Source organism: Physeter macrocephalus, chromosome 20 (assembly GCF_002837175.3).
Source record: "Physeter macrocephalus isolate SW-GA chromosome 20, ASM283717v5, whole genome shotgun sequence".
In the NCBI taxonomy this organism is placed as follows: Eukaryota; Metazoa; Chordata; class Mammalia; order Artiodactyla; family Physeteridae; genus Physeter; species Physeter macrocephalus.
Window position 1 is genome coordinate 110,226,151 of NC_041233.1, and position 17,065 is coordinate 110,243,215.

Sequence of the window (17,065 nt, forward strand, 5' to 3'; positions counted from 1 at the left end):
TCTTGCGTCTCCCTCCCCCCCTCCCTATCCCACCCCTCTCGGTGGTCACAAAGCACCGAGCTGATCTCCCTGTGCTATGCGGCTGCCTCCCACTAGCTATCTGTTTTACGTTTGGTAGTGTCTATATGTCCATGCCACTCTCTCACTTCGTCCCAGCTTACCCTTCCCCCTCCCCGTGTCTCAAGTCCATTCTCTATGTCTGTGACAGCATGTTTTTATAAAACATTGAGCAATTAACGTTCTTGAAGAGGCAGGTTTTCTTTGCTTTGCAGTTTTCTTCTCTTGGAGCAGTTCCCTAGCATGGTGATGGGGCCGGGCTCCCTGACTCCTAGGACCTTGGGTCCTGGTGACCTGGGCCCCATGGGAACGATGCTGGGCTTTCAGCAAGCTCGTTCAGTCCTGGGTGTGCTCTGAGGGGGCCTGGCAGGGCCGCGACGGTAGGTGTGTGAGGGAGGTTAAAAGGCTGCGTTGAGCAGGTCTGGCGGTCCCGAGGCTTTGCAGGCTTTAGAGGACAGGACAGAGGGCGGGACCAGGGCAGGAGGGACCGCAGGGTCGGTGGTGGATGCCTTGTGGTTGACTGAACCCGGATGGACAGAGGTCTCCTTAAACCAAAGTGTTTTAGCCACTAGGACAGCACAGGTGGACAGGTCTGCTGAGGATGTTGAAGGTGCCTTAAGAAGTGGACTTGAGGCACAAGGACCCTGGGGTGTGGATGACGGTCCGGGGAAAGCAGAGGGAACCACTCGCAGCCCCGCGTCCGGGAGGGCCACTTCCTTCGGCTGGCGACACAGCCTCCGGGCTCAGGCTGATTTAGAACAGCAGCTAGTGGTAAGTGCTGGAGGTTGGGAGCCTTTCCTTAAACACCGGAATCTCCCACAATAAAGCCCTGAAGAAAGTCAGCTTTCCACAGTTTTCCTCTAGAGCTTGGTGAGCGTCTTTAAAGAGAGTGCTTTTAGAGGTTTCTCGGGTGTAAACCGTATTCAAAGCCCATTTTTCTAAAAACCGTGTGCCTCCCTGTGTTCCCTGCCCTTCAGCGCCTCTTTCCCATTCATCCTTTCGAAAATGTGTGCATTTCATAAATTTTCATGCGAAGTCGTTTTGCCTTAAAACTCAGATCATCCTGACGTGGCCAACTCATTTTGTTTTATTTGCCTATGTTCATCTGGGATGACATGTGAGGCTTTATTTCTTGGGAAAGTCCATTCACGCAGATTTAAAAGTCACTGGCGCAGGGGGTCAGGGTCAGGAATGCTGGCCGAAGTCCTCACAAACAGGAGAGGAAATGGTGCACTTACACACCGCGCAGGATGGTGATCCCCGGGCCGCGTCGGGAGGCCCTTAGGAAACAGCTGCTCCGTCTGTCCTCACGGACGAGGCTCGGCCCTCCCAGGCCGTCCCCCTGGGCACGTCCGGTCCCCGAGCCAACAGCCCCCGACGCCGGCACCCTGCGTGGGTGTGCGTGCTTTGCGTGGTGATGGGGGTGCCCGGGTCCCTCTCGGAAACACTTCTGCCAGTCCTTCCTTCCAGGGAAGGAAACACGACCAGCACCTGTGGAAAACCCATCCCTTCAGAGCGGATGTGATATATTCCTGCTCTGAAAACTGCTAACACCCAGAGCCCAGCAAATATATCTGATGAATTTTGGGTGCCTTCTAAGAGGCATTTAATATCATTTCATGTCGAATTGCACTTATTTTCTTTGGGGGGTTTACTGTCAGCGGCGTGTGTAGAACTCCAATGTGTGCAGGGCTCAGAGGAGGCGACGTGGCGGTTATGAACCGGGTAGACGTGGAGGCCCGGGTCCCTTCTCAATCGGCTCCTACGGTTTGTACCCAGGGAGCGTGTACTTATGGGGAGCAAAGAGCTTTCTGATACTGTGTGTTTTTCTCCATGATTAAAAGAATACCTAGTCATGGGCTTCCCTGGTGGCGCAGCGGTTGGGAGTCCGCCTGCCGATGCAGGGGACGCGGGTTCGCGCCCCGGTCCGGGAAGATCCCACGTGCCGTGGAGCGGCTGGGCCCGTGAGCCGTGGCCGCTGCGCCTGCGCGTCCGGAGCCTGTGCTCCGCAACGGGAGAGGCCACAACGGTGAGAGGCCCGCGTACCGCAAAAAAAAAAAAAAAAAAAAAAAAGGATACCTATTCATTAGAAGCGTTGGTAGGATATACAGAGAACTGTCGCCACACCGTCACTGAATGATGGCCGTGGTTAGAATGTACTTCTCATCTTTCTTCATTCACAGGTTTTCTTTACAATATATTCCGTCTTAGACTGGATAGAATTGAGTAGGCCCCGCTTTTTTAACTTGGAGTTATAAAATGAGCATTTCGCCTGCTACCGTGACCCGTGTGAAGACGATGGTGTGGCTGCCTTCTGTCCTGCTGAGTCAGACGTTACTTATTCTGCTGGATTTGGGGGTGTTTTTATAGTTTTTCGCTGTTATACACACATCGCTGTCGACTCTGTCTGAGCGTAAAGCGTTTTCCCCACGCTCTGCCTTATTTTCCTAGGCTAGACGTCGGGGAGAGACCTGCCCGGTGGCCATGGGAGGGCTCGGGTCGTGGACCAGATTCCCTGCGGGCGGCGGGGACCCGGCCCCGCTGACGGGCCTCTGTCTCTCTTCCAGCCGTGTCCTACACCAACTACAAAAAGACGCCGCCGCCCGTACCCCCCCGCGCCACCTCCAAGCCTCTGATCTCGGTGACAGCGCAGAGCAGCACCGAGTCCACGCAGGACGCCTACCAGGACAGCCGCGCCCAGAGGATGGCCCCGTGGCCCCAGGACGGCCGCGGCCTCTACAACTCCACGGACAGTCTGGACAGCAACAAGGCCATGAGCCTGGCGCTGGAGACGGCCGCGGCCCAGCGCCATGCCGCCGAGGGCCAGGGCGGCTCGGCGCGGACCAGTGACAAGGCCACCCTCGTGTCCAAGGCCGAGGGCTTCCTCCAGAGCCGGCACTCCTCCGTCGGGGTCCAGGTACCTCCCGCGTGCCCCCCACGGTGACACAGACCGAGCGCTGCCGGCTGCGGCCCGGGCCCTCGCAGGGACCCCGTGGGGACCGGAGGCTCCAGAGCCCGGGCCGGGCCTTCAGGGGAGGCCGGCCTGTGGGTGCAGCGGGCGGGGTGCCGCGGCCAGGCCCACCCGCCACCCGGAGGGGCCCCCCCAGGCATTTCCAGGGGCTGCCAGCTGCTTGGAGAGTATGGAAATAGGTTATTCTGACGCTTAAGAAGGAGGTTTTGTGGTTGAAACCTGATTTTTAGCCTTGTGGCCAAACAGTAGAGCGGGGAGGAAGGGCTTTGGGACCAAAGGTGAAGGACAGGGAAGGGCTGCTTGTACGAAAGAGGGGCTCCCAGCCACTCGAGGTGGCCCCGGAAGGCCCCGCGCCGACCCCAGGACGCTGGTGGGTTAGCTCCGGTCACTGTGTTCTGAGCACCGAGGGCCGAGCCGCCTCCGCTCAGGCCGCAGAGGCCGCCCCCGCGCCAGCTCCCACCACCGCGTCCACTCGAGCGCAGGGGCGGGGAAGGCGCCCGGCTAGGAACAGCACCATCCCGCTCCTGCCCCAGGACGGGCCTCGCACGCACCACGTTTCCCAAGAGTTCTGCCGTGACCCCCTGCAAGAGGTGGTGTCGGCCCGCCAGGCAGGTTCCCCGTGGCGTCCTCGGCGAGCACGGGCGCCTCCACCAGCCCGGGTCCAGCCGAGGGCTTCCCTGGCGCCAGGGAGGAGGGCCTGCGAGCTCAGCAGGTGTGAGAGGGGAGCCGTGTCCCGGGCGTCGGGGGCCGGGGGACGCAGGCTGGGGAGACTGCCCGCTGGTCTGGGTCCGCTGAACCCGGTCTCCACACTGTGGCTTCGTTGTTTTGTTTAGGATTCTGAATTCCCAGAGCATCAGCCATACCCAAGGTCAGATGTAAGTACCAAAATATACTCCAAAGCCAAGTACGCATGAATTTTATTTTTTCTCCCTCTTTGGATTATTCATACAACTGCTCATGTCACCTCTCTGTCCTGATTCTATATGCCAGGCTCTATGCTAGGTGCTCCCATAGTACTGCAGGGAACCCTTGCACCCCCTGATGACACAGAGCCAGCCCCACTCTGGTGAGGACGAAACGGGGGCTCAAACGGGCAGGCGACTCGCTGCGGCCGAGGCCTGGCCGGGCGGGGGGTGCTGGTACGGGGGCAGCTGGCGTTCACTCGGGGGCTGCTCTGCCGTCAGACTCACGTCTCCAGACGAGGCTTGTGAGGCCCCCGAGCTCAGGAGTCCGAGGTCACCTTCCTGGGCGCGTGTGCCCGCCCGCCCCCTCCCACAGGTGCACTGCCCACCCAACCACAAACAAGGCTGGAGGGTCGACTTCCAAACACGAGGAGTTGCCAGCTTACCCGAAAATAGCGGGAACTTCCCAGGTAATTCAGATAATTTCAGGTAATTCCAGAGCCCATAAAGCGAGTTTATCCGGCCACCACTTCCTGCCTGCGAGTCACCCCAGGAGCCCCCCCACCCGTGCCCCATTCTGCTTCTGGCCACCGTGCCTGTCCCCAGGAGGTCCCCCGCTCTGCCCGGGCCACCCTCCCTGCCAGCCTCGCCGGACCCGCCCCCAGCTGCACATCGCGTGCCGGCCGGACGCACCTGCCGCCTCTTGGTACCCAGCGCCTAGCACAGCGCCTGGCACATAGCGAGCTCTCGGTCAGTGTCGGTGGGCGAGTGTGGGCGAGCGTGCGAATGCAGGGGTTCCACTCTCCTCCTGGCGGCATGTCACAGCACGATGCGAGCTTGTCACCTCGCGGTGGCCAAGGGAAGTGAGCTGGAAGCCAAAGAAGATGTCGTTCAAGAAACTCGAGTGTCAGGATAAACGGGAGACAGATGGGTGTGGGGCGCCAGCTCGAGGGCACCTGGGAGAAGAGGGACGAAGTGAAGACCCAGCCGATGGAAGGACCACCCCTAGACGCCTAGAAAGCTCTAGAAGAATGCTCGAGGGCGTCAGGTGGTCAGGGCACCAAGTAGAGGTGACGCTAAGGGCGAAGAAGGGGGCTGGCTTGGGGCCACGTGTGGGTCTGCTGAGTCTGCGCCCCAGCCCTGCCCCGAGCTGCCCTCGTCCTCACAGTAACCCCACAGGCCAGCTGGAGCCACATCCCCGTCAGGGACGGGGAACCCGAGGCTGGGGGTGAGTGACTTGCCTACAGGTTGACAGCCACAGGGGGAGGGTGGGACCCCGGGACCCCAGCCTGCAGTCTCCTGCCGCACACGGAAGGGGAAGAAATGAGGGTCCTGCGGTGACCCCCCCGGGAGCCTGCTGTGGTTCTCACCCCACGACCCCGCGTGGAGGACGGCAACGCCCCCGGCCCCATCACGCCGTCCTCAGCTTGCAGAGCAGGGTGGCTGGTGTTCTGTGTGCCCATCCAGCGCTGGGGGGACGGGTTCCCGCCTGGCCTCCCAGAACCAGGACCTGACGGGTTCCCAGAACCACAGCTGTCGGGGAAACTTAGACAGCGCAGAGTCTTCTCATTCTACAGACACTGTCCTTCCCGCCAAGCAGAGTGCGCCCTCCTGCCTGCACCTTCCCTGGAGCCCGGGCCCAGGCTGAGCACTGATGTGCCGGGTCCTCGGGGGCTCGGCTCAGGGCTCCTCCCGTGACACCCTGCCCCAGGCCCTGCATGTGTGCGCTACACCTGGGTCCCTCCTGGTGACATATCCCAGCCAGCACACCTGGAGCCACACCTGGCCCTACCTCACTTTTCCTCACGATGGTGGTGACATTTAGCTATTTTCTTTGTGCTCATTTTTGTTTTTATCTGTGATTTGTCTGTTATTGCACTTTCTACTTGTGTGTGTGTGTGTGTGTGTGCGTGCGTATGAAACTGTAGAACGTGTTTACCGTTCCCGGACCCTGTGATGTGGTTTAATGTCAGGGATCCTTCAATCCCGTCTCCCTCAGTCACCCCATCTCTAAAATGGGAGCGATTCCCACTCCGCGGTGTCACCAGCTGGTTACTGGGTTTAAACGTCCTCTCGGAGGCGACGCTGATTTACCCTGACCCAGGACGCCCTCGGAGTCCCAGCCGTTTCACGTTTCCAGCAAGCCTTCCCTCCCCACCCCAGCTCCCTAACTGCTTCTGCTGGGGCTGCGAGCATCTCACGGAGCAGGGCTGGCCAATCATATTTAACTGTTGGACTTGTAATAGGTCCCTGAGGGAGCTGCGGGGACTTTGTTTGGGAAGCAACGTACCCGCTTGGCTGTGTGTGAAGTTTTGAAGGCAGAGCCTAAAACGAGCTCAGTTTAGAGCAAAAACTTGAGATCGGAGCTCCAGCAAATATCCTGGTAACAGCTGGCTTCTCTCTGGTGCCTCCAACTACGGGCCATCAGCCTTCACCTCCCGAAAATGCGGGCCACGCACACACATGCACAGTCACACGTGTGCGCTCACGTGCACACGCATGCGCTGCACACATGCACACGTGCGTGCGGGCATGTACACGCACACGCGTGTGCGCTCACACACACACCGGCCGCACCGAACCCCTTGCTCCCTAACTGGCCTGTACGGGACCGTCCTCCTTCCCACTGTTGCACCTGCGGCCCGAGGCCCAGCGTCCGTCCCTCCGCTGAGGCCCGGGGAGAGAGAGGCGGGGGCTTCCGGATCCCGGCGCCCACCACTCGCTGCAGCGATGGGGTGGTCCTTTCTCCTTTCATCAGTGAGCACCTCCCCTACAGCGTTTGCGTCACAGAGAGTTCGCTTAAAATACAGGGATTTCGCTGACTTCATCTTTCTTCTCAATGCCTGGAACACCGCGGACCTTGTAAAAAAAAAAAATGAATGTACGCATATATGTCTCAAAACCTTTACAATCCTTTTACCCTCCTAGGCAGAATTTTCTCTCGGGAAGAGATTCCTTTGATTTCCTTTCCACTGTGCGAAACAGTAATTCCTTTTCTTGGTCCCAAATTTACTTTTTTTCCCCATCTACATAAAGCTGTCCCAGGATTTCTGAAATGATAAATATTGAGCTCATCCTGGCCTTGTACCACCGGATCCTATCCCCCTTCACCTTTACCTTCTGAAAAGTAGAGCTATCTTCATGTTTTCTTACAAAGGTTTCATACGACAAACACTGTAAAATCTAAAAAAGTCATTAAATATAAACTCCTTGGATTTAATACCTTATCGTTAACATAGCTGGTGATCTTAAAAGCGGGGCTGAGAGGGCAGAGCATTAGATGTGCTGTGGAGAAGCTGACCTGAATCTGGCTCCACCCAAAGAGTCTTCCATCAGTCAGACCAGGTGCCCAGCGCTTCCCTCGCTTTTGAGAGTAGGAAGACGAGACTCCACTGAATTTAAGAGATTTACCCAAGTCCCACACGGCCCGCAGGTGGCAGGATTTGACCGCCTCCAAAGCTCCTTTTCCTCATTCACTGTAAAAATAAGAGAATTATAAGAGAAAACGCACACACTAGAGAGAGGAAGAAAAAAGCATTTTGTGATATCTTGGTCGTATTTTTTAGGCACTTTATGGCATGTTTGTGTAGCTGTGAAGATGTGTATGTTGTATGTGTGCACACACGTCTTGTGGTCTGACCGCTCACGCCACCTGCTAGTCTACCTTTCTTAGTGGACATTGTATCGTAAGCATCTTTCGTGGTGTCATCCTTAAACCATCATTTTCATAGCTGCACAGCTATTCTGTGTCATGAGAAATGAAAACTTACCATATGTTACCATTATCCTACTTTCCCAGCCTCCTATTGTCCCCACGTGTCACCTTATAAATTGTTAGAATTCGAGGTAACTTCTTTAGACCAGAATCCTAAGACTGGAAAAAGTAAGGCAAATACTTGGAACATTTTTATGATTAAAAGCTAATGCTCTTTCCATTACAAATACCTCTCTAAAACTATACGCATGAAGCAATTTCACCCATATTATGTATCTATCAAATTCGACAACACCTACCAAAACTGTAAAATGGGATACCTTTGCCTCAGCTACCACGTGGGCTGTGAGTATAGTCACCAAAGTACGCGCACGTGCAGACGTGTATTTATAGCGGCGTCATGGACAACGTCAGAAAACTAGTAATAACCAAATTATCCCTCCTTTGAAGACTGATTCAATAAATCAGGTTATAGCCATAGAATGGAATAGCAGTTAAAGCACAAGGCAGCTCCTTTTGCACTGACATGGGGTAACATTTTTAATATATTGACTTTTATTGCAATCTTTTGGTGTAAAACAATAACGACAGTCTCCCCACCCAGCAAGGTAACATTTATGTGAGCCATGACCCACTTGAAACTCAAAAGACGTGATGATTAACGGCAAGGTTAGGAATTTTATTCAAGCACGTTCCCCCCCTGCAGTCAACCTATTTCCTCTTCCAGCCGCCAAAATACGCAACACAAATGAGAGACGACTTCTGTGCATGTTTTCAGAATTACACCAATAAACAGTGGGGAGCCCCCGACTGCTGTCCCCAGCTCCGCAGCCCACCGGGAGCTGCAGGGTCTCCGTGTGGCCGTGTTGATTCTGGCCACAGCGGATCAGTGCAGAGCATGGCTCTGCCCCCGACAAGCTGTGCACCCCTGGGCAAGTTACTCACCTTCTCTGATTCTTCAGTGTTCGATGTGGCTGGAAACGACACAGGGTATCATGTGCACCAGGTGCAGTAACACTTGTCTGCTCTTGGCATGGTACCCAGTGCGGGGTCAGCAGAAAACAAACGCCAGCTCGCTCTTAGTACCACGACTTCTACTCACCCCAAAGTGAGTCAGCCCCCAGTGACAAAGGCTTAGCCGAGGGACATCCCAAGTTACAGGCACGAGTACACCTTTTCTCTCATAACTCACAGGAGAGCGTCCTGATCATTCGTTTAGTGGTTTGTATCTTACCCTTGCAGCGATCGTGAATATTTTTAAGAAAAGATGTGTTTGACAGTTTAGTTATGACATTTGTGGATTGGGGTCAAAAGTCCTTTTGAGACAGTAGGCAATATTCTTTGTGAAAACGAAAAGGGACAGTGTAGTAGCTGCGATAATATTTGACTAAACTAACCTTTGGTTTTGCAGACTTTTCATACTGAGAGTTTGCGGGGCAGGTGGAGGGTTGTTTGTTTATTTGTTTGTTTGTTTTTTTAGAACACCTGCGCTACTAGAATTCTCTCATGAGTTAACTTTACACCAGTGATGATCATAAATGCTTCTTTGGGTTTGGGGAGACTTTTTGGCAAACGCAGCCGCCATAAGGATTGTGTGTAGAATGCACGATTTCTGTTCTGTTCTGACATCACCCTGCTCTGGGCACAGTCGTTAGCAAAAGAGAGACAGCTCTGTGTAGGCGCAGATGGAGAGGTTGCCTCGGTGTCCTGGTAAATGCTTAATTTCCTTCCGTGTGTTCTTGTATGTGGATGCAGCCATCAGCACGGTCCTATTAAATCGCTTGTGTGTTTTGTTAGCTCTATCTGGTTCATGCTGTACCTGTAGGGTGTGACAAGAGCTTTTAAGTCCTCTCATAAGGCAATCTAACAAAGCCTATTTTTCGCCCGAGCTAAACAAAGCAATTTTATTTGCATACATTTAAAAGACTGAGGTGCCAGTGTTGAGTTCAAGTGGTGACGCAGAATTTGACGAAACACAGTAGCAACTTACTTACACCAATATGAGTGCATTTCCCTCTCTGTCATTTTCCTGGGTCAAGTGCATCTCTGCATTAATTAAACAAATACAAAATTAATTACCGCAAATGAATACACACACACAAATAGTCCCTGGCCCAGGTCCCATGTCTCGGTTCTAAAATAAGGTGTTCTGTGTTGAATTAGGTGGAAACAGCTACCGACTCTGACACGGAGAGCCGGGGCCTGCGGGAGTACCAGTCTGTTGGCGTGCAGGTGGAGGACGAGAAGAGGTAACCAGTCCCCCAGATACCCGCCATCTCCCAAGCGGGGCTCTGGGTTTGTAACCTGACTGCAAGTGTCTAGACCACACTGACCATCAATAATTCAGGCCATCTGACCATCAGTAATTCAGGCCAGGAAACAGGGTCATATCTTTATACTTTTCAACGTATATCATTCAAGTGTGAATTAACATCGTCCTGTGCCTCGTTTCTGCAAGCGGCAGGGGACTCGCTTTTTCTAAAGTAATTTACCACCTACGAAAGCAGAGGGGCTGGCAGCTCTGAATGTTAGAGTCCTTTATCCAAAGGGAAAAAACAGGCTGAGGGTGAAACAAACACAGGTTTTCTCACCTTATAATGTTAAAAGTAAAAGGAAAGACAGAGAGAGAGGGAGGGAGATTGAAAGAAGTTTAAGACCTTAGCTGTGCTGGGATTGTGACACTTCACAGGAACCCCTCAAACTGTCAGACACAGAGAAGTCCATTACAGGAGTGTTGTTTTTGTAACAAACACAGGGTGACTATTTTATTTTGTATTTAAAATAGCATATCTTGTAAATTTCATAAGAACAAATTTTGATGAACGCATTGCATCGTGAAGCCCCGGTGTTTCGCTCACGGTGGAGGGCTTTAGGACCAACCTGCAAAGATTTTGACGGCCAAGGAATTCAGAACACAGACTGATGGCTTCCCCAGGACGCCGAGCTCTCAGAACCCGCACGTCGTCTGTACCCGGGGACCTGGGCTGGCTGTCTCCGTCCCCCGCGGTGGCTTGTTCTCAGCTCCTTCGCCTCCAGGGCAGGAGATGGTGGCAGGTCCATTAACCAGCTGTACTCACAGCTGTGTGCCATCTGGGGGGCCAGTTGGTGAGGAGCCAAAACATGTAGCATGGGCAAAGTTTGGATGTGCAGACACACGTGCGCACATGCACACGCGCGCGCACACATGCGCGCATATACACGCACGCACATACACGCGCACGTGCACACACATGCACGCGCACGTGCGCACATACACACATGCACACCCAGAGTTCTCACCAGCAAAATCTGCACTCCTGTTATAAGCTCACTTCTGCCAGTCATTTCAGTAACTGGCTGTGTGGAATGACTGACATTTAAATACATAACGATGAAAATGTTTTTTAAACACCTGCTGAAGTCAGAATTTGGATTCATTGTTTTGCATAAAAGACAAAATCGGGATGATATTACATTATTCAGATAGGAGAAGAAACTCATGTCCTGAGCTGTGATAGGAGCAGCCACCAAAACTCAGTAGGACACAGATGTTATTACTTAAAAGAATGGTAGACATAAAAGAAGCAGCAGGGCTTCGTTTTACGTGTATGCCACAAACAGAAGAGAGTAAACGTGTGGCGTCTTTCTGAAAGGCCAGTGACCACTCCAAGATGGTGGTTTCACGGGATACATCGAGCCTCCTGGTGGCGTGCAATAAACTTAAGTCTTAAGGGAGCATTGTTTAGCCGTTGAAACTTAGGTAGCAGGTAGAGGTGCATTGTTTGCAAAGCCAAATGGTGCTCTGCCATAGGTGAAGCACCAGAGTGCTTGTAATAGAGCTGAAAACACTCGTCTTCTCCGCGAGGTGCCGGCGCGTGGCCCAGGCGCGCTCCTGACGAGGGCATCTAGGTCTGGCTGCACGAGGTCACCTCGCAAAGGCCCCACTTGTCCCCCTTGCCTCCCTTGCAGATGCGGACGCTTTAAGCGTTCCAACAGCGTGACGGCCGCGGTGCAGGCGGACCTGGAGCTGGAGGGCTTCCCGGGACATGTCGCCACGGAGGACAAGGGCCTGCAGTTCGGGTCCTCCTTCCAGAGGCACTCGGAGCCCAGCACCCCGACCCAGTACGGGGCGGTGCGGACCGTCCGGACCCAGGGGCTCTTCAGCTACCGAGAGGACTATCGGACCCCCGTGGACACTGCCGACCTGCCCCCTCCCGACCCCTGGCTGGAGCCGTCCATGGACACGGTGGATGGCGGCCGCGTGTCTCCGTGCCACCGGGACGGCGCTTGGTTTCTGAAGCTGCTACACAGCGAGACGAAGAGGATGGAAGGCTGGTGCAAAGAGATGGAGAGGGAAGCAGAGGAGAACGACCTCGCGGAAGAAAGTAAGGGCCCAGGTCTCCTCTGAGGCTTGCAGACGCGCGCGATGTTGCTGTCACACACGCGGCAGCACCCCCCGGGAAAGTCCCTGGGCCCCTGAGTAAATTTACGTGAGCTTAAGACACAAGTAAATGAGCAGAAAAGCAATCGCTAAAATAGTAAAGGGCATCCTTTGTTCTGTTTTGTTTGTTGCATGACAGGACGGCTGTGCTCACAGGGCTGTAGTTTATCTCACGTCCCACGTGCCGGTTCTCTTGAATTCTGGCAGTGACTTGATATGGCGCAGTTCAGCCGTTTTCTAGAATCACGGCTATCCCGTGTTTATAAGAAATTGCTTTGGCTTTATGCCAAAGGAACGTTGGCTATGGTAGGCGAGTAACCAGCCAGCTGGCGATGGCGGCTCCGGGTTCCCCGTCCCCGGGCAGGTGGGGATCTAAGCTCCCCGACCTCGTGTGGGCAGAGGGCAGATCTGCTCCCAGCCCTTTACGCAGGGTGGGTCCCCGGCTCTTGCGCACAGAGGCACCAGCCTCCCCTTTCCCTGAAGAAACTTATCATCAGGATTGTCCAGAAGCAGCATCCTTTATGAGTTGCTGTGTTGATTTCGAAACAGATACCTCCTGACTTTGTTTACAAGACCAAGAATACCACAAGAATGATTGCAATGGACACACAACTAACACCTGTCTTTAGCAAAGAGTTTCACAGAGGCGTTTCTGAACGTCTTAACTCGACAAAGCATGCTCTTTTTAATTTTTTCTTTTTCCATGAAGTCCTTTGTACAATTGCTAGATCGCTATAGATCCTGAAGTTCAAAAGCACACCTGACGTCCTTGGGAATGTCACCCTGACATTGCATGTCCAGAAATCTGCTGTAGGAGAATATGTCAGTAATCCTGGCAGTGGAGGCACAGGGATGAAAGCATCAGGGCCGTAACTTAGAGACACAGTGGCCCTGGCCACTGAGGAGTGCAAGAAAATGGTTGGTGTTTTGATCCTGAGTTGTTAAAATGTACATTGTTAACTTAGGAAGAAAGTGGGAGAGTGCTTTCAAATCCCCTATTCTCTTCTCCCACATTCCTCTCCCAGTCACCACACCCCACACCTCCTTCACCGGAGTGGGTACTAGACGCTGAGGGTTTTGGAGGAAGTGTAGCCGGTGCCCCGGCCATGCGGCATCGCTGCACGTAGCGTTTGTCCACAAAAACGCATGTGTCACCTGTCACTCATTTTCCGCAGCTTTTCTTCACTTGTCAGTATGTGGTTCAACGGGGCGCAACCGTTTGAATTGTATCAGGGATTTATCCTCTTTATCCCGAGTTGACCCGGGATTTGAAGGAGACTGTCAGCTCCGGCTCTGTACACACCCCCGCCTCCAGCCCGGGCTTGGTGAGCGGTCCTCGGAGCTTGTGAGACGTGAGCCTGAGGTTGATGAGTCGGGATGTGTTTCCTACACCCTGTGGCTCCTCCGTGAAGTGCCTTTGAAGGGGAGGAGATGGGGGCACAGTTCAGCAAGAGGTAACCCTTGTCAGGGCTTACCCCACAGTACGTCTATAGCGTTTTATTCTAGAATCATGTGGATTTACACCGTTTAGGACACATCCACAAGGTTCTGGTCTCCCTCTGTGCGTGGAAGAGATGGAGGCCTTGGTCCTTGCTGTGTTTGTAAGGCAACACAGGGCAAAACCTGCCATGTCATGATTTTCCATATTTAGTGTGTACCTTTAATTCAGTTATTATTTTATCAAGGATTACAGTTTTTTTTAAAGATATGTTTTTTAAAAGAAATCTCTAAGCCATCATGTACTGAACACAGTGCCAAGGGCTGCGCTAAGTGAATCACTTACATCTTCAAGGGCTCAGCGTATCACAATACCTAGAAAATACTGCCACCTTTATGGAAGTAAAGAAACTGAGGTTCAGAGAGGTTAAAATCTGGCCCCACATTCCACAGAGTAGAGCAATGGAATCCAGGCTCGAAGTCAGAGCTGTCTTTTGTCCAAAGCTGTGCTCTCCCACCACGCTGCCCGACGTTGTTCGATCCAGATGTTCCACTCCGGGGAACTTCTCCTTCTCTGTATTCTAACGCTGTCTTCTGCTCTTTTAGAAAACGCTGAGCCCCTATCCCTGGCCGTTTCCTTCATTCTGATTCTCTGAATCTGTGACACCCATTTGTGGTCCAGAGAGAATCCCTGAGCCTTAAAATACATACTTGGGTTGTGTCTCAGCCCTTGGAGATTAATAAGAGGTGAAATTAAAAGGCTTCAGCGCTGAAGCATTGTCATAAGTTATGATTTTCTTGCCACTGGGGCGTTCAAGAAAATTCTGGGAGTAATGCCTTAAGTATACTGTGTCTGAAATCCGATTGGATGATCTACAGTGACCCACATCAATAATAAGAGTCCATCACTTAGGATGTTCAGCTGTCTTATTACTGGACACCTGGAGAACACATTTTTCCTTCAACAAGGCAGAGCGGGAAGGGAGTTTCTGCCCTCCCTCAATTGTATTTCCAGACACAAGGTTTTTTTTTTTATCTTTTTGGCACCTTTGGGACCTTCTTCCGGACTCTCTCCGTCTTGTAAACACCCAGCAGATATTTGCTGAACCCATACTATGAGTCGTTCGATAGACTGCAGGTGGATACGAAAAGGAGTGTAGAGCGCAGAAGCTGCGGTGACCTGAGAAGGGGTGAAGTAAGACCAGGGCAGAGCTGCTCATGGCGAGGGAGAAATATGAAGTGTAGCAAGAGCAGTGCAGATCCAGTGCTTTAACAAGTGCAGCACAGGGCTTTTAAAAGACTCTCTCAGGAGCCTGAGAGATGCTGCCAGCAGGGAAAGTCTGAGAAGGCTTCCTGGTGACCGTGGCATCTGGGCTGGACCTTGAGGGGTGGTGGGTTTGGTCAGGCAGGTGGGGGGGGGGATGGTGATGAGAGAGCAGGGTCAAGGGCACCAGCAGAGGCAGAGAACTGGCTGGGAGACCCCCCAGGAAGACCCTCCCTTAGACGTGGACTCTGCACCTGACCGAGGGGGAGGCTGAGCCACTACCTCTCGAGTCCCTGGGCTCTGTCGTCCTCCACTGCCTTGGGGACTTGCTGCTCAAAGGCGGGGACGGCTCTGCGTTTTCCCAGAGCTCTTACCGCCCGGCCCCCGCTCTCGTTTGACATCTTAGGCTCCTGGAAGGCTCACACTTGGATCATCCGCCAGCAGTGCCTGGCAGAAGCCCTGTGCAACTGAGAGTCAGAGAGAGGTAGAAGGCGGGAAGAGGTGCAGCCTTCACACCCGGGGGGTCACAGCCCCGCTCACGCCTTCTTAAAGCGTAGCATCTAAACCCCACGCATCCTGCAGCCGCCCTCGGCCAGGCTGGGGAAGACCCCGTTCCACAGGCACCAGCTCAATAATCGTGACTCTGCGTGGGTTTTCCTACCACCGTTTAATAACTATGTGCAACTGCATGTCTTTGAGGCTCGGAGGCAAAGAACAGAGACTAGATCTGCTTGATCCTTTTTATGATTTTAATTTCTTCTCTTACTTGCCCGGCTTTATTTTTTTGTGGGCAAAGATGACAAAGCAGTTGTTTTGAACCTCAACGGTATGCTTTGCCCATTAAACTAGCACCATATTAGTCACATTTAGCTGTTTCCCTAGTAATGTTTAAGGGTCAGATAACCTTCAAGTCTAGTCCTCATTTTAAGAACAGACACAGGGTTATTGGTTACGACCCTTTCAAAAAGCGAAGCTTAAATTAAGTGGCTGTTGAACCAAAACCCTGAGCTTGGAATATTGAAATTTCCATTACATGAGATAACTTTTCTCCCAAGCTGTAATTTTATAATCACAGCTCACTGAATTGATTGAACGAATTTAGATTCTTTCAGCCCTCTGTGGTTAATAAAAACATCGTGAGCCCAGTTAAATCCTGGTTTAAGTGAAGTCGGGTTAAAGCAGGCTTCCTATTGTTAATACATAAATAGATATATTCTGGAGGGATTGTAAACCATCACTAGACTAGTGTTTGGGGATTTTTGTGTTAATTATGTTAAACCAAACGGGTAAGTGGCATAAAGTAAAACCAAAAAAATAGTATGTTTTCTGAAATAAAAGAAATGGTTCCAGAACCACAGAGATCTGACTCAGCAGGTCTGTAGAAATATGAATGGTGTAAGGAACTCAGCAATGGGGGTCTCTCGAGAGGTGTTGGGACGTTCTTTCGCCCCCAAGACAGCTCTGCCCAAAAGCTAATAATCTGAACTTCGCCAAGTCCGATGCATGGACCCGCAGACTCACAGAGCTGGGGGCTTTGGTGACTTCCATCCTCATCTAAGGGACCCCGGCTTCACTAGTCATGTTAACGCCGGCGTCGGGGTTCGGTGTCCAGCAGGGGTCCCCCAGTCCTTCCGTGCGGAGGGGCGATGCTCCCTGGATGGCGGCGGTGGCGGGGGGCGTGGCTCGGTCGCTGTGCAGTCGGCACAGGGAAGAGCAGACAACGCGTAGCGCGACCCCGAGGGTTCGTGGGCCACGTGGCAACGCAGGGGACGAGGAGGACATGGGCCACGGAGAAACCGCCCCTGGGTCTGCAGTTTGCCCAGGGGTCCCCAGCCGCAAAGACAGCACATTGAAGACCAGAGCTAATGATGACGCTTCTGAGCAGCACAGCTGCTACAGCCTCTGGGATCGGACCCGTCGTCCAGGGAACGAACAGCCACTGCTTCCAGACCCCTGCCAGACACACAAGCCCGGCTGTGTCCCGGCTCTCGCTGAGGATGTGGTAAGCGCCCGACGGAGATGTCCCCACACAGCCCAGCCCCCCAGTGGCCGCAGGCAAACTGCAGCATAAAAAGAAACGTGTGCTCAAGAAACACGAAACGAAACGAGAATGATAAAGCCAGAGATCCAGAAGCGAGGAGGTTTGTGGTCCCCCAGCCTGCTCTACAAAATGAGTCAGGAAGAAATCCCAAGAGATCCCAGAGTAATACATCTTCAAATGATCACTTCAAAACAGTCTGCAAATTTTAGAAAAACCCACCTCAAATTTTGAAAGAAAAGAATAGTGTAAATGTTGTCC

The 17,065-nt window shown here is 53.0% G+C and overlaps 1 protein-coding gene across 1 annotated transcript in view; it reads left to right on the forward strand.

The window, feature by feature from the left end:
• The window catches only part of DLGAP2 (DLG associated protein 2), a 149,115-nt gene that overhangs the window by 119,130 nt on the left and 12,920 nt on the right, over window positions 1–17,065 (forward strand). The window contains exons 6-9 of the mRNA XM_024115796.1: window positions 2,625–2,974; window positions 3,862–3,903; window positions 9,809–9,894; window positions 11,594–12,009. Of these exons, the coding sequence (XP_023971564.1) occupies window positions 2,625–2,974; window positions 3,862–3,903; window positions 9,809–9,894; window positions 11,594–12,009 (894 nt within the window). The remainder of the gene's footprint in view (window positions 1–2,624; window positions 2,975–3,861; window positions 3,904–9,808; window positions 9,895–11,593; window positions 12,010–17,065) is intronic.